General features: G+C 31.6%; 3 protein-coding genes across 3 annotated transcripts in view; 1 reads left to right on the plus strand and 2 right to left on the minus strand.

Moving 5' to 3' along the window:
* Nucleotides 1-27055, plus strand: part of LOC130445433 (uncharacterized) — a 137847-nt gene that overhangs the window by 69654 nt on the left and 41138 nt on the right. The window lies entirely within an intron of this gene.
* Nucleotides 429-4077, minus strand: LOC130445434 (cathepsin L-like proteinase). Its single transcript, XM_056781042.1, has 5 exons — nucleotides 4015-4077; nucleotides 3728-3818; nucleotides 1812-2147; nucleotides 1471-1753; nucleotides 429-699 (listed from the first exon to the last, which is right to left on the minus strand). Exons 2-5 carry the CDS (start codon nucleotides 3806-3808, stop codon nucleotides 452-454), a joined length of 948 nt encoding a protein of 315 aa, XP_056637020.1. The 5' UTR covers nucleotides 3809-3818; nucleotides 4015-4077; the 3' UTR covers nucleotides 429-451.
* Nucleotides 4623-8146, minus strand: LOC130445435 (cathepsin L-like proteinase). Its single transcript, XM_056781043.1, has 5 exons — nucleotides 8088-8146; nucleotides 7801-7891; nucleotides 6348-6683; nucleotides 6007-6289; nucleotides 4623-4893 (listed from the first exon to the last, which is right to left on the minus strand). Exons 2-5 carry the CDS (start codon nucleotides 7879-7881, stop codon nucleotides 4646-4648), a joined length of 948 nt encoding a protein of 315 aa, XP_056637021.1. The 5' UTR covers nucleotides 7882-7891; nucleotides 8088-8146; the 3' UTR covers nucleotides 4623-4645.

Genomic DNA, 27055 nt, shown 5'->3' on the forward strand with positions numbered 1-27055 from the left:
ACTTCCCATTATCATACATTAAAATAGAACCGATCAGTGTTTGTTTGGATATCAATTAATAACTGTAGACTATGTTAGTCTCATTAAATTGATTCAAAACACGTATGACATTAAAGTATTTTTTCATAGAAAGTTTGAACTAAGAGTTGAAAATTTGACCTTTCGACCTGTTTCGGTTTTTATCAAAATAAGCTGGTAGATAAGTCAAATTTTTACCTGTTATATTGAACTGATTTTATACGAAAAAATACCTTAAAACAAGAGATATACAGATAAATATATATAAAAAGGTCTAAGAAGTAAAAAGTCAAAGAAAATTTGAACTAGGTATATAGATATATCTTTGTGATACGTGATTAAACTTATCAAGGTCATTTTTGTCTTTTCCCTCCAAACACTCTGGAAATGAACTAAATGAAAAACACGAATTTTCTTCATAATCATTTTAATTTTACAATAGAGCATAGGAATTGTCCAATTCAATTGCGCACATGTTTTTACCACGTCTTACATTTATATAACCATTTTCTCCCCATTCCGTACCCCAAGAATTTTTGATTATCCAGTAATCCTGTGTATAACCAACCGCTAAAATAGCATGATTGATATCAGTACCACATAAACTGGAATCAAATATACCTCCTCCATAAAACAACCAAATTGAGGCATCGGCAGAAACTGAAATGGGTCCGATAGTAGCTGGAAAAATATTATATAGATTCATAACTAAAACATGTCAATTATTTCATTATTACGGGATATTTTAGTTATTTTTTCCAATAAATCATTTAACCACAGTATCAAAAAGGTAAGAAAACCAATAAACAACAAGGTATAAAAGGTATGGCTATGAAGTATATAGACTGAAATCAATACAATTTTTAACATTATGATGTCCCAATTTGCGAAGATCGCTTTCAACGGCCAGTCAAAACTAGCTGGTGCATGGTCTTGATGAAGAGTTCAGAGCTTGGTCTTCCCTAAATCGATCATTTGTCTTCTCACATATCCACCTAACTCGGCGCAAAAGTTGATTGTCGTCCTGGACATTTCTTCAAAACGTTTAAACCATCAAATATTTATTTATCGGTTGAACATTTTTTCTCTTAGAGGTAAAAATTATTTATATAACTAACTCAAAAGGTTTTGTACTCTTCAGTCTTCCCCCTAGCCTGGAGATGTAGAGGAGCTGAAGTGCCTCGATGTTCCCATGATTTGAGAGCCGCTGTTCGGGATTTTTGGCAAATTTATGGTAGATAGATCGTGCGAATTACTAGTAATACATTCATCTACATCATCATAAATTGTCATCTTCTAATATATTTGAATAATTGTATATTAACAGAATTATTAACAGATGAAACATCAATTTCACAGCATTAACAAAACAAATATGATGAAGAAATAAAAACAAATTTCAATCAGAAAAATAGTACTTTAGAATAGCTATTTCCCTTGAAATTAACTCACCAATAGCTTGTGCCAGACTGTTATCATCCTGTGCAACGCGTTGAATTTGAGACAACGTCTTGATAACTTTTTCTTTATTCTGACAATTTCCATCTCGTTCAATATATGGATAATCTGATTCAGAACTAAGACCATGGTCACGAATGTATTCAAAAGAAACATATTGATCACCACCAGAGCATCCAGTATTTGTATAGTTTTCAGAGCAGTCAATTAATTCTTGTTCACTCAAGGCAATTTGTTGATTTTTGTTTATAGCAAGCTGACCCTCAAGACAACCAGTCTAGAAACATGGAATAAATTCATTTTCATAAATTATTGAGTGATATTATAACACTCACGGTACTGAAACTCCAGCAAGCTCCGCAAATACCTTGATTCCTTACGGGTAAAACTGCATTTGACTCCCTCCAATCAATAGAATCGGGAATTTTTAAATTTGGATTTGCTTTGAAGATTCCAGTATTATTAATCTCGGGTTTGAGAGCACTTTGTCGTTTAAACATATTAGACAGTTCTTCTTCCGTCCAATCAGCGAATTTGGTTACTTTGAGAAAGTAAGAAACTTCCCCTTTCGCGTATCTATCATTATGTTCTTCGATTAATCGGAAATTCTTTTGGAAAATTTGGAAACGAAGTTTATCCTCTAGCAGTTCATATTCTCTGTTAAACTTGACCTACGAACATTGATCACTCGTTTTTGACAACACAGAAACTGAAAATGCTTTCTGATCACTATTATCAGTGTGTTAAACTATGGGTTGGGAATATAGATCGCTGATACATCAGAAAACATATTTTAAATCTAAACGTCTTAAACTATGGTGAATATTCAGATATAGTTGATAAGTTATAAATAGTTACGTACAAAGAAGACAAAAGAATATTTTGTGTTATTGAAATTTGCAGAAATAATGAAGAAAAAAAGAAGGATACAAATAAAGACTCCATAAGGTTATTATAAAGTACAATCGATTGGTTCACATGGATTCAAAGTATAGAGAGAAGTATAGACCCGTTATTTTTTAATATAGCAGATATCAATACCTTGTTATTAAAATTTCCGATTAGGGGCATGAGAATAATTATTTGTTAAAGAAAATATCTTAATTGTAGTTGCAATAGTTACGAGTTATGATACACATGATGATATTATCATATATGTTTGTGAATCTTTGAGATCTAACAGTACAATAAGGCAGTGGTTGAGACGAAGAGAAACAAAACGATAACGCCGGGATGACTTTCAAATCTAATCAAGAATGTTTACCAACAAAAATACTCGGTACTTTGGTAAAAGTTGTAAAAACAGCAATTGAAAACCAATAGATACATCAATAAAACAGATGAAGCAAAACACACTTTCCAAAATAATTCGAAAAGAGGAAAAGACTATACCAAAATGTATTAAGATGATGTTCGTGGTATTCGGAAAGATAGAAGTACAACAAAATAATTTAGCTTTTACAGACAGCTCAACTTGTGATTTCATCGCTACAAAAAAGATTTTTGTACCGAATATACGAATCTTGATAATCATGGTGAAGACAAAAGAAGTTGGAATAGGAGCGTGTAAGAAAAAAACGCTAAAGTTCACTAAAAGCCTCATGAAAACACAAATATTTTGATGGATGGTTTCCATATTATACCGTAGATATGGAAAAATAGATTCCATACCTTAAAACTAGTAAAATTTGTAACGCTCAAAAGCTGAAAGCGTTTCATTTTACCGTTTACATGGTTACATTCACAAGATACAAAAGTATTGTGGTAAAAGGTTTATCCGAAGTAACTACTTATTTTTGGGAAATGATTTCAACTTTATCTGAAGAAGAGTATTGTACCGGTTCTGGTCAAAATAGAAATTCCATCAATTTACTTATGAAGAGTATTGACCAAGAAGGTATAGGAATGTTTACAATTGATGGCGAGGTTCAACTAAATTGTACCGATTTTCTTAACGACATAACAATAAATAATGAGACTGTAAATTGGTTGAAAACAAAGTACAAACATTATATTCAAGTCCTCTGAAAATAGGCAAAAAAGTGAAATTGCGATATGAAATTATTTTTTGAGTTGTTTCTAGTTCCAAATTTAACGAATTTAAGGAAATTTTGTTTATTTAATATACCAACTAAACTAAATACAAAAAACTTATATCACTTAAAATTAGTGTTATGTGTTTCAAGACTATTCACCATTACTACGGCGACGATATCTCACACATGAGACAACACTTAATGTCTTCACTTACTTTGAATTCAGCCCACAAATCGTGTCTTGCGAGGACGGTAGTCGTTGCAACCAGAATAGAAACTGCAAATAGGAACTTCATGCTCTTCAATCTGCAAGTGAAGTATCAAAGGGAAAGAAAATATGCGACAAGAATCAAATAAAGAATTGTTCTCAAATACAATATTATTGTTGTTCAATAGTGATAATAGTAGACTCATTCATGATAGAAATCGAAACTAGTAGGTGTATCTCTATCATAATAACTCCAATTCATTCAAAAAATTCTATATAAAAACTGATACTCACCTAAGCAAACCAAAAACAAAAATAATATAAGTACTTAAGCCTCTCCACTTTTATAAGTCTGAAATATATTTCGATTGAATGGGATTTAATTGAATAGAATGAAGATTTTTATCATAAGTACATTTTATCTAATGCAAAATACACCTTGTATATCGATAGATACAAATCTAAGCAGTCAAAACTATGTTTCATAATATCTGGTTCAACTGAACTCTTGACGATTTATACAGGGTGTGGAAGAATTTAATTTTACACGTAAGCATAATATTTCCGTGGATTTTTTTATAATAAACTTCTATTAACAATCAGATTATTTATTTAAATTCTTTAGATTAATTTGCTAGCGAGTATTAGATAATCTAACATCTTGATGAGGTTTACATTCAGTAATGTAACCTCTAATACCTTATACTAGGTCTTTTGGCTAATTCCTAAAATCAATAGATATACATAGAAATATATATAAAAAGGTCTAAGAAGTGAAAAGATAAAGAAAATTTGAACTAGGTATATAGATATATCTTTGTGATACGTGAATAAACTTATCAAGGTCATTTTTGTCTTTTCCCGCCAAACACTTTGGAAATGGACTAAATGAAAAACACGAATTTTCTTCATAATCATTTTAATTTCACAATAGGGCATAGGAATTGTCCATTTCAATCGCGCACATGTTCTTACCACGTTTCAAATTCATATAACCATTTTCTCCCCAATCCGTACCCCAAGTATTTTTGATTATCCAGTAATCCTGTGTATAACCAACTGCTAAAATAGCATGATTGATGTTAGTACCACATGTACTGGAATCAAATATACCTCCTCCATAAGACAGCCATTGTCTGGCATCAGCGGAAACTGAAATGGGTCCGATAGTAGCTGGAAAAATATTATATAGATTCATAGCTAAAACATGTCAATTATTTCATTATTACAGGATATTTTAGTTATTTTATCCAATAAATCAGTTAACCACAGTATCAAAAAGAAAAGGAAACCAATAAACAACAAAGTATAAAAGGTATGGCTATGAAGTAGTTAGACTGAATTCAATACAATTTTTAACTGTCATCAATAAGTGGCATTATTGAAAAAGCAGTAGTATTTTGTCATCTACGTTGATTCTCTTCACACGTCTTTTACACGAAATAGATATTGTCCCTTTCAGCACAAATTTGATCTTATGGAATACAAAAAAAATCACAAGTAGCACGATAAATGTTCTAACATTATGATGTCCAAATTTGCGAAGATCGCTTTCACCGGCCAATCGAAACTAGCTGGTGCATTGTCTTGATGAAGAGTTCAGAACTTGGTCTTCTCTAAATCGATCATTTGTCTTTTTACATACCCACCTAGTTCGGAGAAAAAGTTGATTGTTGTCCTGAGCCTTTCTTCAAAACGACTAAACTATCAAAAATTTATTTATCGGTTAGAAATTAATTCTCTTAGAGGTTTGACTGATGCTGTGAAAATTATTTAGATAACTAACGCAAAAGGCTTTGTACTCTTCAGTTTTCCCCCTAACCTGGAGTTGTCGAGGAGCTAAAGTGCCTCGATGTTCCCATGACTTGAGAGCCGCTGTTCGTGACTTTTGACAAATTTTATGGATATCTTCCTTACAGTGTATTTATTGAGTATTTTATTGAAGATATAGATCGTGTGAACTACTAGAAATAAATTTATCTACTTACATCATCATACATTGTCATCTTCTAAAATACATTTTGAAAAATTGTATATAGAAGATATTTCAAAGGTGAAAATACTTTTATTAAATCTCATTTTTGTACAGCTAAGTAGTTACAGTCATTTTTATTAGAATCCCTACATATTATTGATGAATCAGATGAAAACTATCAGTTTCGGCTGACCATTTTAGTAACATCAATTATACAGCTTTAACGAAACAAATATGGTGAAGAAATAAAAACAAAATTCGATCACAAAAATAGTACTATAGAATAGCTGTTTCACTCGGAATTAACTCACCAATAGCTTGTGCCAGACTATTATCATCCTGTGCAACGCGTTGTATTTGTGACAACGTCTTGATAACTCTTTCTTTCTTCGTACAATTTCCATTTCGTTCAATATATGGATAATCTGATTCAGAACTAAGACCATAAACACGAATGTATTCAAAAGAAACATATTGATCACCACCAGAGCATCCTTCATTGGTAAAGTCTCTAGAGCAGTCAACTAATTCTTGTACACTCAAGGGAATTTGTTGATTTTTGTTTATAGCAAGCTGACCCTCAAGACAACCAGTCTAGAAACATGGAATAAATTTATTTTCATAAATTATTGAGTGCTATTATAACACTCACGGTACTGAAACTCCAGCAAGCTCCACAATAACCTTGATCCCTTACGGGTAAAACTGCATTTGACTCCCTCCAATCAAGAGAATCGGGAATTTTTAAATTTGGATTTGCTTTGAATATTCCAGTATTATTAATCTCGGGTTTGAGAGCACTTTGTCGTTTAAACATATTAGATAGTTCTTCTTCCGTCCAATCAGCGAATTTGGTTACTTTGAGAAAGTAAGAAACTTCCCCTTTCGCGAATCTATCATTATGTTCTTCGATTAATAGAAGATTCTTTTGGAAAATTTGGAAACGAAGTTTATCCTCTAGCAGTTCATATTCTCTGTTATACTTGACCTACGAACATTGAACACCCGTTTTTGACAACTGAAATGCTTACATGATACTCGTACATCAGAAAACATATTTTAAATGTAAACTTAACTGTGGCGAATATTCAGATATAGTTGATAAGTTTTAAATAGTTATGTACAAAGAAGACAAAAGAATATTTTGTGTTATTGAAATCTCGGCTGTAGTTGCAATAATAGTCACGAGTTATGATACATATGATGATATTATCATATATGTTTGTTAATCTTTACAAAATAATTCGAAAGAGGAAAAGACTATACCAAAATATATTAAGATAATGGTGTTATTAATGATGATGGTATTAGGAAAGATAGAAGTACATCACAAAGAAAATATTTCTTATCCGGTTTATAAAAAGAAGGTTTAATTGAGGGATTGGAAAGTGATAAAAGTAATTCAAAAATCATTTACTTTTTACAGACAGCTCAACTTGTAATTTTGTAATAAGATTATGAAGTTCACTAAAAGCCTCATGAAAACACGAATATTTTGATGGATGGTTTCCATATTATATCAAACCTTAAAACTAGTAAAATCTGTAACGTTCAAAAGCTGAAAGCGTTTCATTTTACCGTGTACGTGGTTACATTCACAAGATACAAAAGCATTGTTGTAAAAGGTTTATTCGAAGTAGCTACTTATTTCTGGGAAATGATTTCAACTTTATCTGAAGAAGAGTATTGTACCGGTTCTGCTCAAAATAGAAATTCCATCAATTTACTTATGAAGAGTATTGGCCAAGAAGGTGTAGGAATGTTTACACTTGATGGCGAGGTTCAACTAAATTGTACAGATTTTCTTAACGACATAACAATAAATAATGAGACTGTAAATTGGTTGAAAACAAAGTACAAACATTATATTCAAGTCCTCTGAAAATAGGCAAAAAAGTGAAATTGCGATATGAAATTATTTTTTGAGTTGTTTCTAGTTCCAAATTTAACGAATTTAAGGAAATTTTGTTTATTTAATATACCAACTAAACTAAATACAAAAACTTTATATCACTTAAAATTAGTGTTATGTGTTTCAAGACTATTCACCATTACTATGGCGACGATATCTCACATATGAGACAACACTTAATGTCTTCACTTACTTTGAATTCAGCCCACAAATCGTGTCTTGCGAGGACGGTAGTCGTTGCAACCAGAATAGAAACTGCAAATAGAAACTTCATGCTCTTCAATCTGCAAGTGAAGTATCAAAGGGAAAGAAAATATGCGACAAGAATCAAATAAAGAATTGTTCTCAAATACAATATTATTGTTGTTCAATAGTGATAATAGTAGACTCATTCATGATAGAAATCGAAACTAGTAGGTGTATCTCTATCATAATAACTCCAATTCATTACAAAAATTCTATATAAAAACTGATACTTACCTAAGCAAACCAAAAATAAAAATAACATAGTACTTAAGCCTCTTCACTTATATAAGTATGAAACAAAAATATTTCGATTGAATGAGATTGAATAGAATGAAGATTTTCATCATAAGTATATTTTATCTAATGCAAAATACACCTTGTATATCGATAGATACAAATCTAAGCAGTCAAAACTATGTTTCATAATATCTGGTTCAACTGAACTCTTGATTTGTGGAAGAACTTAATTTTATACGTAAGCATAATATTTTCAGTGGATTTTTCTATCATAAACTTCTATTAACAATCAGATTAATAACATCTATAATGTCTTGATGAGGTTTACACCAGTGACGTAACCTCTAATACCTCATACTAGGTCTATTGGCCAATTTTTTTGTCTTTTTGCATTTTTTGGTTTTTGGTATTTTCGATTTAGATCTTTGAATAATATTTATATTAGATTTGGAAGCGCAACCCCACAGCTCAATTCAATATGTCCATATAGGCTTGATGACAGGTTTGTAGCTCTCTTTTTTTGTAATATGATGCTCTAGACTTTTCTCTAGTTGTATTCTTAGCTATTTAGCACTATCTGCTGGTCAAAAAGGCGCTTAAAAACACGAAAAGGTGACCAGATTCGAACTAATGGCTAAACGAGGTATATCTTTATGTTTTCGAAGTCGCTGAATCCGAATATGAGATTTGTTTTTAATCAAATTTGTAGAAAAATTTTAGATGAACATTGGATCATCATTTTTTACGCTAAACTCGCGACAAGTCAGCGAAAAATCAATATTTCTCCATGAAAATTTAATAGCATATTCTTCAACTATTTTGTAAAGTATCAGAAGTTGTCCGAAATTTCCAAAGTATTTTCCAGCCAAGCGAGAAATTTTGGAAAAAAGTTTTTTCATGGTATTATGACTGAGGGTGGCTACCGCTCGCCTATGTGGTATCCACTCTTGTAATTGCTTTAGATGAGCATGAACATTTTTGTTGTTGTGGTTCTTGATTGGAAGAGAGGATGACTGTGTCTTCGGCAAAGTTCCTGTTTTTGTATACTGTGTTTCTGATTCTGTGGAGGGGTACACGGATGTGGATGAAGTATATTTAAATTTCTCTTGGACATTTCTAGATTTTTGCTTAACATAACGTTATTCTTGTTGAATTAGGTGGCTTCCATATAGTGAATAATAACGCTAAGAATTTAGGAGATCCCGACACATATTTTGGGAAATTTCAAGTACAAATATATTGAAATGAAAGCTAGAACGAATCACAACTGTTCCTGTTAAAGGTCAACATATTTGCGTAAGGCGTTTTTCGACTTATGCAATAGAAACAAAATCAAAATTATCAACAAGAAAATGACAACGTTAAAAGAACTGATGATATTAGAGAAGAAATTAGAATTTAGGTTATGGTGAATTGAGAAAGGAAACGTAGTTGGAAGAAAAAAATAAGTAAATGGATAAAGAACCAGAAACCAAACACTCTACGACTTCTAGAGAGAAACAAATGAGTGAATGAATGAAGAATCAGAAACCAAACATTCGGAGATTACTATGAAGACCACAAAAAAGTCTTATGAGAGCTTAACGTCTCGAAAAGAGCTCAGAAGAAGATTAAATATCTGGAATGGAACAGGAGAGGTCATATTAAAAGAGAACTAGGAAGTTTTACCTTGAAATATTGCAAATTAAAGGTTGAAGTAACCCCTGAAAGACATTATTTTTCCCCTCATTACATCTGAACCGGAAACTACCACTAGTGCTTTACCGACACTTCATTTGTATCCGTGTTAGAAGAAAGTCGATTTTTAACTTTTTCAACGTCGATTTTAATTGTTTATCATTTTTAGATGTAACAAGATGAAGTTAATATATCATTTTATTTATCCGCATCATTTAATCGATGATATGAATTATGCCTCCTACTTCCTATGTGTTAGTGTCACCACTCAATGAGTTATACCAGACAACGAGAAGACAACTTAGTGGAAGCTGCGTAATTTATCACAAAACTAGTTATAAAGTTCCTTGAAACTTCTCCCTGTTTATTTATTTACATGAAACTTTACTCCATTCGTTTTTTTAGAACTTGAGATCAACGCAAAATTTCCCAAATTATAATTCAAATTGAGATATGTTCAAGGTGTTTTTGAATGTCGACTTCCTAGATTGTGTTTGAGTTGAGTTTATACGAAATATGATTTTTTGTTCACTATTTCATTTGAGAAAAAGAAGAAAATTATGTTTCGCTCCATTGTTGTTTAACATATACGAGGGCAATTCCACCTAGATCGACTTTAGTTCTATTTCGACAGCGTGTGGAATCGGATATGTCTGTGGATTTTACAAAAATGGAAAGCGGCAATTTCATATTCTTGAAAGGGAAATCAAAAAGCCTTTGGTAGACCGTCGATTGAAGGTGCGCGAGATACCTGAGCCAGTATATTTTTTATAATATTCATATCCTGTATGAAATTTTGGATACGAAAAAACTGTTGACGCGATGGTTGCCGTGTTTTTTCGTTCGAAACTACTTCAAAGCTATTTTTTTAAGCACAATCTGAAGAATTTTCTACGTGGTTTCATGACAGGCGAAGAAACATGGATCCAGCGAACAGCGAAAACAGTGGACTTCATTCAGCAAACGTGCTCCAAACTAAGCAAATACTGTCCTATCGACTAGAATGGTTATGACCACCATTTTCTACATCACCTATCAGGCGAAGAGAAAAATTGTCACAAAGCTGTACTATGCAGAATTATTGGACTGATGGTCTAATGGAAGAAGTAACGGCCTTATTTGGCGAAGAAAAAAGTGCTTTTCCATTTCTATAAACTCACGGCCAAATTGGTCGAGTTGGGCTACGAATATATTTTCTAGATTTGACTCCGTGGGGCTTTTTGTATTTATGAACTAGAAGAAGTCACTCACCGGGTAAAAATTTTGATCGAACGAGGGGTGATCACCGCTATGCAGGATTACTTTGCAAATCTCGAGAAAGCGTATTTTTCAGTCGGGTTGAAAACGTTGGTGCACAAATTATATCGAACGGAGACTATATTGAAAGATAAGCCGTAATCTTTTTAAAATTTTCGTTTTTATTCAGTAGGTTACTTCGTATAGTGGTAAGAAAAGTGCAGTAATACGCACAACCCATTCACATAATAATGATAAATGAAACAATGAATCATTACTCTCAATATTTATGCCAGGATAAACCGGCGACACTCAATTGCACGTCTTAATTGGTATTCCTAGAATATCTGATGATATTCATACTAATCAGTTGCTTATCCTACACCAACACTTACAATCACACTTTCTGACGTTCATTTCGATAATGATGTCTCTGAAGAGGACGACTGGTTGTCGAAACGCGCGTCAGCCAGTGTAATTGTAAGTTTCAGTGTAAATGTAATAACATCAAATTTTATTAGGTTCTTCTATTAAAAAATATTTATACTACTTTAAATATCTAATTATTCCCTTGTAGTTTATTTTAAGAACTAATTTTTACAAATTCTTTGCCTTTGTCGGAATTTGTTCTAAAGTATTTTGGAAATAAGAAAATGTATGTTTTTATTCTATGATTTGCTTACGCAGTTGGATTTTTTTATCGTATTAATGACTTTATGACCTATTTTCCAAATATTGTGATTTCTGTCTTATGTTAACACCTTAAAAATTGTAAGGAACCTCATATATAATTTCAATTGTTGTGTTATTAATTATTTATTCCAATTTCATATTTCTTCTTAAAAATACGTCATCTATTATTGCCTTTTCATTCGTTTTACATCCAAAACAAATCTATATAATTATAAACATCATTAAAGCAGAATCAACTTCAAAACCAAAATATTTTCTAACATAGAAATACAATATTAGAAAATACCTGACGAATTTGAGCAAATCTTATAATTCTATTTTACCAATTTCAACGTATTTGTGAAAAATTTTTATTCTTCTTGCATAATTTCCTAAGATCTGATAATTATTTCGAATAGCAACTTCTATATAAAAATTAATTTCATGTTTTCTGAGCACATCGTATATGAAAAAACTTCCATTCTATTTCTATCTAAGCCACATATCAGAATTTCGACCGTTATTTCCCAAAAGAGAATTTCTCTCAAGTGACTTCAAAGTTCATTTACAATGATATAATAGAACTCCGTCGTTATAGAATGAATCACCTAGCAGAGGCGCGCTCTGGAAATAATGAAGATATGGTAACATTATGATGACTTACCATGATTGTATAGAACCAGTGTACAGATGTATTATTATTATTACTTTGTAGTATGAGATAAAATTCATCTAATTATTTCTTCACCATATAAGTATTTTTCTCAATTAAACTTGAAAATGGATAATTGACTAGGACCAAAAACAAATTCACGGTCCAACCGTACACTGTATGAAAAGCACTTCCGACTTAATCTATAAAATAGAACTTGAACGTGCTTAAATGAACACACAGCTTATTTTAATTGAAAACAATTTTAGTCTGGATGAAGTAGTACTGCTAAAATTTGGTTTTAGGTAAAAATTCGTACATTTCAAAATAGTTGAATAAAAATAAAAATTGTGAACACACACTTTCTGTAGCGAAAGTTTATTCAATTTTAAATATCAAGAATATCAATCCTCGGCATTTTATAGTGAAAATAGTTTACATATAACCTATAAATGATGCAATTGTCAACTAAAAATATTGTTAGACTTTTTTTTTATACGAATCAGAGTTCCTTGGTGTCGCATTCTACATGATATATATGGTGAATGAATTTTTGTAATAATAATTTCTTACGCTAAATGTATTTTAAATAGTTAAACCTAGAAAGAAAAATAATATGACATAAAAAACCCAGGAAAATAGTGTCCTTCGGGAGAAGTCTACGTACAATGAACAATGAAATATCTTGCAAGGTGCAGAGTGGTTCCCAAACCAAAACCACAAATCAATCTTCATGTGTTGAGACGTGTGAAAGAGTTTATCGCTCCCCCGGCGAGAGGTCTGAGCCGGGAGAGCGATAAACCGAGATGTTGAAACTAGCAGTAACAACTTTGAACTCATTCCAGCTTGTCAGTCTACTGCTATGCTTGATCTAAACTCTGTATGAGGGAACGCGAATGCAAGCATATGAACGAAGCATGCGCCCGCCTCCCCTGCCTTTTGTTCCCCTCGGTGTCGGTTTATCGGATACAAATCAAAGGACCTGATGGCGTGAATATATAATAATGCGAGAGTGTGAATGACAAGTACTCATTATGTTTGCAGTGTGTGTAGGAAAACATTGGTATCAAAAAATGCATTGAGTTTCGTTCCAGATTGGAAAACATACTTATAAAGCTTTGGAAATGCTAAAATTTGCCTGTAATCTAATTATTTTAAGACTGGTTAGAGTGACAATAAGTTAATTAAGAAGAGAGAAATGTTGGGGGTCGTTAGAATTCAAAAAACGGATTCAAACAGTCGAATGGAGTACTGCGACGTTTGCGCTGGTAGAGACAAGTAAAATGGGCCAAAGACTTCATCATTATGACAACGCGCGATGTCATCAGTCGCTTTTGAAGCAAAATGATTGTCTTTCTATACATCCGCCTTACTCGCCAGATTTAACAAGAAGAACATGGCAGGAAGATATAACCAATTACTTAAGAAGCATTATAGAAATTTGATGTAACCTTTTCACGGTTTCATTAAAATGATTTATTGAATTTTCCATAGCTTACGTATATATTTTGAGAAATGCTTTCCCTTTCTAGGACGCTTGTGTGTCGTGTCTCTTAAGTAGTTGTTTGTATAAGGTGACAAAAAACTTAAAGCTCTTTATATCCAGTTTAGAAGAAGTCTGGAGATGAAAAGTCGCGATAATACGTGGAACGTCAATGATAAATTTGATTTTGGATATGGCTAAGCTGAGCAGAGCGTAGAATTTTCATTGGAATGAGCTTCATAGTTGAAAAAAAAATCTAAATTATTATTATTATTATTTTTATATAATATGTTGGTAAACCAGATATATGTTTTTGACACTCCGGTAATGTTTAAAAACATATTTCTATATGGCAATTTCTTCTACCATCAATTTAATGACCTTGTAGCTTATATATTTCATTTTTTTCATGGCTAGTTGTCTATTGGGATCCAATTATTGTGATGTGTGATCGACCAATACTTCTTTTCACATTAAGATATTTTTTATCATTTATTTCAATACTGTGCTCATCCAAGATAACGTCAAATAGAAATATGATTCTGTCGCTTTTGAACACAGCTTTTCATCGGAATTTTCTTATTCAAAAGCATACGAGGCTTGGCCATAAAATAGCATGAATGAATTTTCATTAATGAAATTATATACGCTGCAGATAATTTAATAAATATGTATGAAACAATAAAAGTATAAAACGAGAAAACTAGCACTTGAGGAGTAGAAAGAAGTCTGAAGTATGGATGACTTATGGGGTAAGATATAAAAGATGATATTAGTCCAATAATCACACCAAGACATAAATGCCACAATTAAGAAATTGATTAATGCATCGTATGATTGAATTCAAAGACCAGGAAAGTTGAACAATATGGGCTATGGGATACCTTTTATCTCACTGCAGTCTTCACTTGCACGCGCCTATAGCTCACTTATGCGCGTTTCGTACCTTTTCATGACTATAAACGATTTAGTGAGATTATATTTATAGTGTTTGTTGTGAAACATGGATGTCCAAGGAACGTCAAAGTTAAAAGAGATCAAATAACCTGATTAAAGTTGAATTCTGTTTATGATGACTTTTATGGAAATGAGTCAAGAGCCAGGAACGATCGAGACGCTCTTCGACCACAAAATAAAAGATAATAGAGCATAGAGAATAACCTCACACGAGATTCAAATCCCGTTGTCATAATTATTAAATGAAGCTAGATCTGTGGTTATAACCCCAAATTATAAATGTTTCCAATGGAAAAACAGTGACACAATCCCAATCCCTCACCCACAGAAAAAAAATCCTATCAATCAAAAATGCATGTCAAGGCTCTACATCCAGCGTTTTCTTTTATTGTGAATAAAATTTTATTCCATGTAGTTTTAAGAATATATTCGAAACGAATTGGGCAAAAAGAGAATTAGAAAATTCGCTAAGTTCTTTTTTGTTTTTTATGACAATGAGCCGTCACGTAATTTGTTTTAGTACCATTTAGTACCATTAGTCTTCTGTATATCTCACTTAATCAAAAATGTGCTATAAGAGAATCATTCTGACAATATTCTAGACACTGAGACGGTCACAGTTCCGAGTGAAGCCTTACAGAATTGCTTTAAAGCATGGATTCAACGCTGAAATAAGTGCGAAGGGTACAACTCTGAATTAAAATGTTTCGTTTTCTTTGAAAGTTATTCACTTTTTGTGTCTTGAGCACACCTTGTACTTTCGATTTTTTAAAATATAATCCAATTTTAGTGTAATAGAATTTCAGTTACCATGATAAACGGAATCAACACTAATACTCATTAGAAGCCTTTTATGGAGAAAATAGAAAATCATCATTAAGAATTTGGATTGCAAATTATCTTGTTTGCGTCAGTACTGTATAATTTACCTATTACTAAAGGGGTGTTTCGTTAAAAATTAGCATAACAACCAATTATCTCGCTTTTAAATGAGAATTTAGAATGTTTCCTAAAAGTCTCACATTAAAGCATTATAAAATTAAATATTCTTTTTGCGCTGTTAATTCGTAGATCTGGATTTGCAACTTAGAGGATCTTATTAAAAAAATTGGAAAACCATAAATTACCCTTGTGGTTAGTAGATATTTGACGCCGCAAAAAAATACCTTTTATAGATACAGACATAATACATTTCACAAACACGTTTTGCATCGATACGTCCCGTAATGAATTGTCTAATAACTAATTTTTAGAAATAAAAATCGGGAGAAAAATAGGAAAATACTTAATAAAAGAATGGTATATGAATAATGTAAAAAAGTCATCTCATAAAATGAATTTATTCGGTCCGAATTATTTTTTCGAGTATATATTGCTGCAGTAATCAATTCGTTTGTTAAAACTGTAGTTAGTTCTCTATAATTAAATGTATCTACATATTTCTATTCACTTCAATAAATTATCAATAATCACGAGTTTCGATACTGATGCTCCCAAATTTCCCTATGTTAATATGATTGTAGAGGTCCTTTCTCGATTTCGCTACCACTACCAGGTCATCCGCATACATCATCTAACCCTATAACTTATACTAGTCGTAGCCTGTATCATCCAACAGAGTTCTCATAAATATTAAAATTATGGGCGACACCAACTGCATCTGAAAGCGATGTACACAGCCTAGGAATATGCATATATGTTACCGTTATTATATATTTTATAACCATTCAAGTCAATTGAGACATGTAATCTATAAAAAGTAAAGTGAAAAAAGCTTTTCTCTAAAACCACATTTTAAATTTGACCAACTAGTATCTAATAATTCAAATAATGGATGATAATTAAAAAGTTGTAAAGGTAATTATGCAGTTTAACCCAAAGTCCACAAGTTGTCTGGAAAATGATTCCCCGTCCCTACTCGCAACTTCCTTCTGCATTTCTTGTATTGGAAAATAAAATAAATACATTTAGTTAATTTTATGGTAAATATATTCATTAAAAAATCATCTATTTCTATTGGAAACATTAGTCATTTCATTAAGAAATACTTCGATTCTGTTTGAATACGACAAACTTCTTTTGAATAGGAATTCAACAATATACTGCCGATAGTGCTGCTTTCTTTGTTTCTGAGATAGGTTAGGTTAGGTTAGGTTAGGTTAGGTTAGGTTAGGTTAGGTTAGGTTAGGTTAGGTTAGGTTAGGTTAGGTTAGGTTAGGTTAGGTTAGGTTAGGTTAGGTTAGGTTAGGTTAGGTTAGGTTAGGAACAAATTACCCCTCCTCCGGGGTAATTTTGTCGACTATCCAATTATATGTATCTATAATTTAAATCATCTCAGAGACCAGTTGTACCAAAATTTACGTAAAATATTTTATTTTTCTATGTTTAGTTTCTTTTCATATTTATTAAGCTAAAAATAGCTTTAGAATGAAAATATACAATTATTTTTGAAACATCGACTTTTCTATTGACGTTCCTGATGAAATTTGATCTAGCAACCAAAAGATTGTAAGCCTTGTTCTCGAACCATTGAGCTACCGAAGCTATTTTACTTTTGAATCATCGTACTCATGATTAATTTTACAGAAAATCGTTAAGGAATTTATGATATCAATTTAAGTAGTAAAAAATACTATTAGAAAATATCGAAAATTGCATACAGTTAGATTTAATCTATCAATGCAACAGCCAACGCATTTTTAATGTAAATCTTTTTTTTTTGTTCGATTAATAGATGTGAAATAAACATGATAAATTATAGTTTAAGAAAACTATAAATAAACTTTTAACAAAAAATCAAACTTAAAAGTGAAAAATATTGCTTGTTATAAATGAATGTCACCATTATAAATGCGTGGGGTGCTTTCTTTGACATTTTTAGTAACCAGTAGATCTGAGTCCCCAACCGCGAACTGTCCGAATATTTTTTTTCGATTACTGGAAATTATTCAATGAGTGGGATTATCCTTTTCCTTATTCTTTTCTTTTCTCATGTCATTATTAAACTCGAAACGGCTTTCCACTGTAAGATGGACGGTAGTATTTCTCGATGAGTGTCTTATGTGACTGACTGAGATAAAAATGCGGTAGATGCCTCTGGGATAGCTTAACTGGTAAAGCTCCTAGAGCGTAACCAATAAATATGGGCTCTATTCCAGGTCTGTTACCGGAAATTAAAAAGAAGAAGAATGCTCACAATTTGTTGACAAGAGCTTTTGTAAATAATTACAAAATATTGTCTAAATTTTTATTTACATTGTCAGTTATGTAAATAAACCAGATTATTAAATTAAATATAGGACGATTCTAGAATATGTCAAAATTTTTATTAAAAATTAGTATTAACACAGTGTGTAGAATTAAATATTAGTATTAGAATACAAGTCATTTATAGCATAGAAGGCACTTACTGATAAATATTACTCACCAAGTAAGCCTATCCTTTATTCTCTATTTTCCCATTTACCTCACTCCCTCAAAATGGCGATATAAATTCTTACTAATTTCATTCCGCAACTCAAAGTTTCAAAATGTTATAGGAAGCACTCAACACTTTCATAATAGTTCAGTTTAATTTTTGGCTAAAAGACTAAATTTCAGTTTTTATAACTATGATTTATTTTTCTGTGCTTTTAAACTGTATTTTTGGAGTTTACTCCTTAAGAATCGATTTGCATATATAAGGGGCCCGGTATGAGAAAAATGTGAGGAGTAAAATCTATCGATGAATGACCTCGTTACGTTTTTGGAGCGCACCCTATGATGCGCAACTTTCTAATTTGTCAGTGTCAACATACTTATATTGCTGTTTTTATTATAAATGTCAATGATTAATATTGTTATTGTGACGTTTTAATTTTTATCATTGTGTTCCGTTAAAGTGAACTGAAAATATTTTCAAATAACTATGGCAGAAAGAGGTGTAGATGATATTGCCGGAACATCTAACAAACACGTGGTTGCAAGGTACGTTATAATTCATGTATTATATGTATGAGCATGTGCAATTTGTATTTATTAAATATTTCAATAATTATCGATGTAGTTCATATAAATATATATTTGAAAACAACACATAAAATTAGATAATCAACCCAATATGAATTATCGAGATTATTGACTATTGTAAAAAGTTTAATGTAAAATATTTCGTCGATTAGTTATAATAAATGTATATGAAATGAATAAATTGAATAAATATATATTTATATATGTATATTATTTTCATTAATTAACAAATTTACCCTTTTATACAGTATCAATCTTTTTCAAGTTAAATAAACTCTTTTTGCGTCTGGTTAGACTATCGAACTTAAGGAGTAAACTCCAGTCGTGCGTCGGAGCTGACACACACAATTTTCTTGCTTTTTAGTTCCATTTACTAGTTTATACCTGTCTTCAATATGTAAAGATATGTTGATGGTTGCTTCTCGAGATTGTAAGTCCAGGACTAGCTCATCATGCAAAGGGTCCAAATAGTATCAATCAAGATAATTAAAAATTATGAAAGTCAGTTATAGTTCTTCAAATTTCAATTGCAGATTATAAAAACCCTTGCCGACAATTTTGTTTGATCTATCTACCATAGGCGTAGATGTCTCATTTCATAAATTTATTATTTTTATAAACACAAGAAAGTATTCGTTAAAAGGCAATCGAATCATTATAAATTGAACGGCTGTTATTTAGACAGATGCACTTAATAGTAGTCCTACTTGGAACTTGGAAAAAACGTTATTACAACTTACTACAACTGAATATTAAAAAATAAAACATAAATAGACGAGTAAAATGTATCTGCCTGTAAGGGAGTTTGGTTTAAACAGGGTACCAGTCGTGAACTGAGCCCTTTTAGTACTTCATCCAAACGTTTTTTTTTCTGGAAAACGACATTTCAAAGCAAAAACCATAAAGGAAAATAAGTTCTTTGCAAGTAAAACAAAAAAAAATATTTCGATTCCAAAGTATCTTTATAAATAATAACGGTAGTCAAAATTGTCTGAACGAGAGTCATCATTTGATAGAATTATGATGATCTTTGATAACATGTTCAAAACAGTTTTTCCAAAGCTTTTGGCGGTCTACTGCATTATCAGATTGCTGAATATTTTCCTTTTTTGAACATTCGAATATATTTAAAATAATTTGATGTGTTTGTATATCTAAATTTTTATTCATACCTGTCTTTATCCTCACTACACCGTGCAATTTCATTGTCTTCATTCGCCCATGGTCTGAAAAACGCCCATATTTCTATTTATTTAAAGGAATTCATGAAGTAAATAAATTTTACCAAGCGACGTTAAAATCTGCAGGAATATTTCAAAGAAATTGTGTACATGCACTTCGGCCAATAGAAATGCATTTATGTTTACGATTCGATGTTTTTATTGGTAAACAGTGGAGATGATAGTCCACGTGGACTGACGGTTTGTTAGATATTTTATACGAGGAGTAAACATTATTTTTCATTTCTTAATTTGGTATGAGTACTGTGCGTATTCATGAAATATAGAACTACACAAACATACATGTAAAAATGATGAAAGCTTATTAAAAAAATGTAATTTAATAATGATTTGGGTAAAGGAATTCGAATGTTGATTCGAAGTTTTTTAAACATTTTCAAATACTTAATTCTTCAAAATTAAAATTATTTTAAAAATTTATTTCCAATCAAGCAGAGTTGTACTCTAAAGAATAAAAATTTAATTTGAGATTTTTTGTCATTCACACGAGGTGTTTTACTTCATAATTCATAAAATATAATAAAAAATCACGACTTGTGCGAAATCTTAAAATGACAAGACCTGCACAAGATCAAGAACGATTTTACCGACGTAGACATTGTCGACTTTTTCGATATGAAAACAACATATTTTCGAGAATCGTGATCGTTTCCACGGTAACCGTAGTCAATGGATGACTCCAAATTGGCGCCGTCGATCGGCTCGAGAGTGAATGGCTATAGCCTGTGGTATATAATCAAGAGACATTGCCAAACTTATCAACTTTCCTTTGAATGGGAATATAAAAGTTGATAGAAGCTAATTATAAGTTGTTTTAAGTTGCGTGGAATTTATCATTAATGGGTATGTGTTATCATTATCTGACATGAATTCTTAGGTAAAACGATAGGATGTAAAACTTGAAGTAAATAAAAGTTTCAATAATAAAAATGTCAATAAACATCTTTTGGAAACCATTAATTTTATATCAAACAGTGTATCTTTCAGTTCATTCGACTCATAATACAAGATATCAATTTATACGAGGGTCAGTCAAGTATAAACGAGCCTCTAGTAGCGGGTATTTGTGTGTGATTGTAAACGTACTTTTTGAACATACTTATGGAGTTTCTTGCATGTGATAACGTGAATCCAGCCTAATTTACCACAGATCACTTATCTAATTCGAAGAAACAACCCTTTCATGGCCAAGAGTGAAGGTTTACTGCAACTGATTCAAACAGGGTCGTGAACATGTTGCGCATCTCCCTGGCAAGAATGTGTCCAATGAAAACATTACACGTGTTCGTAAACTTATGGAATTTGAATAACGCTTAAAAGTAACTCAAATTTCTTAGGAACTTAGTGTTATATTTGGAAGCATTAAAACAGTCATAAAGCAATTAGGCTTCAGTTGGTTCATATAGTTGCTGAATTAAAATTTCACTTGTCTGCGTAAGAAGTGTTGGTCACTGTTTTTGAGATTATACGTATATCCTAGTAACAGATTTCTCGGTTGTCAAATCTATTATTTAAGAGGAGATCAAAATAAACTTCAATATCAACGAAATTATTCCATCCACCAGTTGGTGCTCTTTCATGGCAACTCCAGCCTTCACAAGCAGCAAAAATCGATGTAAATGAACTGGACAATTCTTATTCATCCTTATTCATCAATCTTAAAGTTCAAATTTATTACCGTGTAATTTTCACATGTTTGAACTTCTCGAGGAAGTACTTGAAAGTAAACTACTAAAAACTATCAATGAATTAATAAAGGTGAAGGATTTCCAGTGAAAATCAACTCTCGATTGTATACATGAAAAGTGTTTGACTCGCTGTTTTGGGAACGTTGAAGTGTTCTATTGGTAGATTTCCTGTACGGATGCTAGAGCTATCTATTACTGTTATTTCTTGGTTCAAGTTAAGCTTCAGTATTGACGCAGAAAACAAGATTATTCTATCCACGATAACAGGTTCCACAAATAGCTGCATGGAAGAACAACCTGATGAAAATAAACTAGAAAATACTTGACCGTCTAACTCATAGTCCAGACTTATTACCATACGATTTGCATATGTTTGGACTTCTAAAATATACACTTGGAAGTAAACAGTACCCATGGACAAAATTTATACATCTTTCTTCTACGATAACGGAATGAACAAATCACCACACCAATGTAGCTGTTTTTTCTGTAAAAAGGCTTGTTTATATTTGATTGACCTGAGTACATATAAATACCTAAATAAATGAGTAAATGTTGAACTCACAACAAAGTTAATTGGAATCTGTCCGTGAAATTACGGTACTCATAATTCTCACGAAAACGTATAAGATTCACATTAATCGGATGGTTTAGTATAATCCCAAGAAAGCTTTAAAGTGATACTATGGGGTTATCCAACGTAATATGGTAAATGAGGTTGAAATTAACTGACAAAGAATCGTGAGAGCTGATTTTAACTTTTTAATTAAAGTTATGCTTTGTTTTTTATTGGACGCGTCTACTTTACTTGACTTTTCAATGATTTTATTAAAAAATAATTGATTCTATGTACAGTTGGCATGTTTAAATAAGGTATATCCAACAGTAAAAGTTTCATTGGATGAATGTAAGTGTATGAGAACAAAAAATTGGATATGAAAGTACCTAGTCATCTAGTTTCACACTATCGTGAAAATATATGTGATAGTTACCAAAAACAGATATTCGATATAGATCGTGAAGACGGTCTTGGCTCCTTCTCTGGTTCCTGGTCGTTTCTCCAATTTTAGAAAGGTCGTTGCACGGCTATCCACTTAGGAACGCGGAGCACGACATTTACCTACCTACTCCACGTTCCGAATTAGTTAATTGCTCAATATTTTACAATTCAAAAAATGCACAATCACTTGCCAATTCAAATCAAATCGATATCATATTTTCCCGCATTTCGCAATAATTTGAGATAATATTTACTGAAAAGTGTCTTCGACTCTATTTTAATGATAATATTTAATTCCGAGTATACTGCATACTGGTCTAATACCTATAACCTATAATTTTGTTGTTTTCTTCTGAATATTGAAAATTTATTTCAATTGTTATTTCTTTATTTAGTTATTTTTATGTTTGTTTTTTAGTTTTCACAAGCTTTTATCTACAAATTGTAACAATTTTTTGACAATAAAGCATTTCTCTGTCTCTCCCTCCCTCCCATGTTAATCGATGCGAAAATTTGGCGAACGCGCCTATTGTTTACCAGTTCTTTCATAATCTGTCTACATTATGTCGTGACGATTTTATAGAAGTAATTTCTTGTTTATTTGTGGAAAACTAGAGACAGATTCTGGAATGTGATAATACTATTCAAATGTGGCACTAGCAACAATTTGATGATATAGTGAACAGTTGTCTGACGTGAACTATGGCAGCTGGCTGCGGAATCCATCTGGAACATCTTTCTCACTACTAAATATTCATGCAGAATCGATTGCAGATTGCAGTCTGCTATATCCTAACAATTTACTATATCTGACTGTAAAACACATCTTTAATAGTTTAATGTTTTGTCTAAACATGCAAAGATAATTTATTGGGTCGATCTTAGAAACGCCGATGCGTATCCAGCAACATCTATAACAGTAATCCACTGGCATAAGGTATCTAATATCAAAAGGAATTGGATAATTGTATAGTTGAAATAATTTAATACGCGACAACCATACAAAGTATTTATGACCGATAATTTAGGATAGTTTAGAAGAAAAACCCAAAAATATGAACGTTTTTTATAAATCTAGATTGTTTTTATGAAGAGGAAATTGTCAGTCAACAATTCTGATAGAAAATAGATATAATTTTTCAATATCAGAAATTAATGGAGTTTCAAAAGAATCCACAAGTAAGCGTGAAGAAACTTTTCTCATTACCAAAGTTGAGACTCCTCTAAAAGATCTCGTGCATTACAAGTTTCATAACAGGATTAGAAATTAGATATGTGCACGAGATTCTTCACGGAAACTGTTATCGTTTAATAAAATACGATCCTCCATAAAATATTAATAGTTTCCTTATCCAAGTTTTGTTTCAAATAGACCCTATAACAGTTTTGTTTTTGGACTTGATTCAGCTTTTATTCTATTACAACTTCTATCTTCTATTACTTATTCAACAGTAAATTTTTTTATACTTCGCCTCTTAGAATAGCTTAATAAAAAGACCACAAAGGAAATGCCAACTTCAGTAATTATTATCATAATATCATTATTCATCTGAAATAAAATATCAGCTCAGCGCACTTTTTCGATAACGATGATTTAACCAAGAAAGTTCGCTGTATTCAGTCCAGCGCAACGTGTAATACACGGTTGGTTACAATCCAAGTAAATAGCTAAAGGATTAAAACCTAAAGGTAACCCATCACCAAATATGATTGTAGAAAAAACTGTTGTAAGTTGGTGACTAAGCTACGTAGCGGCCGGTTTCATAATACATTTCAAGGAAGATTTAAATTTAAAGTTCCCTTTAAATTAAGTCAAGCGTCTCATAATTGCCCCTTAGTCTAAATGTTTGTTTAATTTGAACTTGAGGGTGAAGTCGGAAATGTTTCACTGAAGCACATTAAAGTTTGAATTCTAAGCTGATCCGTCCTTTTAATAAGTTTTAAAAAAATAAAAAGTTTACGGTAAAATGGGTAGATATCATGCTACTTTACGTTAAAGCTCAAGCTCATCCAAAAAGAAAAATATTATTTTCCAAAGGCGAAATATATCAAACAACTATTTGAAAATATGTGACAACTTGGATTTTTTTCTAACGATTTCGAATAACTAAATCCACATTTTAGACCAAGGTCGATGATTTTTGAAATCAAAAAGAAAATAATAGTAGGATGGAACCTATTGGAAAATCGGAGGAGAATGTGTAAAAAATTACGGGCAATCTGAGATCCTGAAGGCGAAGGGGGTGAGTTTTTGAGGGTAAAAAACGGTTAATTTCGATTGCAAAACTATAAATTCTACAGAAATAACGTAGAGGCAAAATTGTAAGTAATGATAATATTTTTGTTTCTCAAAAGTTGATGAAAGTTAACATTTTCTTGTCTCAAATACACTGTAATTTATTTAATTTGAAATATTTATTTTGACTTAATATCGAAGAAGCATCCTAATTTTCAAACGAAAATTTTGTTAGAAATGTTGCCTAGTTTTTCTAACACGAGTTGCCACTATTCGATATATTGCGCTAGATGAAGTTAAAATCAAATTGATTTAAAAGTTAAATAATGTATTTCCTTGATAGGTAATTATTTGCGAGAAATAACAATTTTCGCTATTAGAAAATGCAATAGAAAAACATGAAAGAACTCGCAAATCCGCCTTACTCCGCGTTTCAACGATATCAATCTTTCCAGTCTACCAAGACGTAATCTATTTAGTCTCCTATTAAGTATGATAAATGTATGCAGTGGTTTTAAATTTCCCACTCCATCATTTCTATAAAACGCGAGAACTGAGCCACTTGATGTCTTCCTCTGCATTTCACAAAATCATTTTAACGTTCCACAAGGAATGTCAGTATATTTGAGATGTTAGGCAACAAAATATTCTATTATAAGATTTCATGTATACTGAAAGATATGATTTCAATAATTGCATATCTCATATTTACCCGAGGAAAAAATTCTAGTGGAATGTGAGAAGAGTTTGGAAATGGTGAAGCAAATTTTCATGTAATTTGTGGCCGTATCGTGTGTTGCTTTGTTGTTTTTGTCGCTTTCCAATATTAAATACTGTACAGAAATACCATTCCCCATCTTATTTCTGCACAATAAGTGTCAGATGACATCGTGTTTATGTTTGGCGCCTAACCTCATAACTCATTCCTTGTTTAATTTAAATTATTTTATTCGGTTTTTTGTTATTATGGACTTATTATTAATAAATTGTTTGCAAAAAAACCCAAAACGAAAATGGATTCGGTCCAGATTTATTTTATAATACTGAACTGTCGATGCGACAGTCTCGATAATTTAATTTCAAAATATATTTTGCTTTACAAAGATTGAAATCAATTATTTTCAGTAAATTGCTAAACAAGTACATTAGTATTTAAGCTTTATTTGTGGCTATTTATCCGAATGCCTCGGTGGAAGTGTCACAATCAGGTTAATGTTCTATTTTCTGCTAACACCAACCGTTTATAAACTCTTCAAAGACTAAAAGAGCATCAAGTCTGGCAACTAAAATCATATCACGAGGTTGACATTTTACACGAAATTATTAACTGGCAGCGAACGTGTTAACAATACAAGTATTAAATTGACTTAAAAAAAATCAAAACAATAAAAATTTCAATAGATAATAGTGTTTTAATTTTTTTAAATGAAAAAATTTCATCGACAGCACTGCCGAGAATACCAGAATAACTTCTGGTTTTCTCTTTTTGTCTTAGAGTAACCCCTTGAATTGCACACTGCCATTATCCTCGACGGATTAATCATTTGCTCCCAAAGGAACGGTTTAGGCCAGCGAGTCTGTTTTTCTAATTTGATTTATGGGTCCAGGTTAGTTTTTAGAAGAGTTTCTCTCATGTTTGTATTCAATTCGAATTCTTCTATTCCGTAAGGTGAAAGTGAAATATGACGCAGTATTCACTGAACGTACTGTAGAGTTAATTTATCTACATATGAATGTTCAGAAATAAATAAAATATTACTTGGGTAGAAAGAACACTGAGTAGTTCTTGAAAATATAGTGAAACGAACAGGAAACGTATGAGATAATACAAAAATAAATAGAACTTGAAAATAAAACAGAAACAAAAACTACGCAACAGTAATAATAAGAAATACGATGAAAAAGCATTATAACGCAGTGACGTTAAACTAAACCCCTAAAATGAACCGTTAAAGTCATTGGATCCAAATTATATTCAAATGGATATTTGATTGTTTACTGATTAAGCTGGTTTCACACAAAACGGTATTTTTAATTACCATAATTTACATTTATGGGCGGATGAAAATCTTTTGTGTCAATGTGTAGGCAGGAATAGTGGGTAATTATTTAGTA

The sequence above is a fragment of the Diorhabda sublineata genome, chromosome 6, assembly GCF_026230105.1.
Source record: "Diorhabda sublineata isolate icDioSubl1.1 chromosome 6, icDioSubl1.1, whole genome shotgun sequence".
NCBI lineage: Eukaryota > Metazoa > Arthropoda > Insecta > Coleoptera > Chrysomelidae > Diorhabda > Diorhabda sublineata.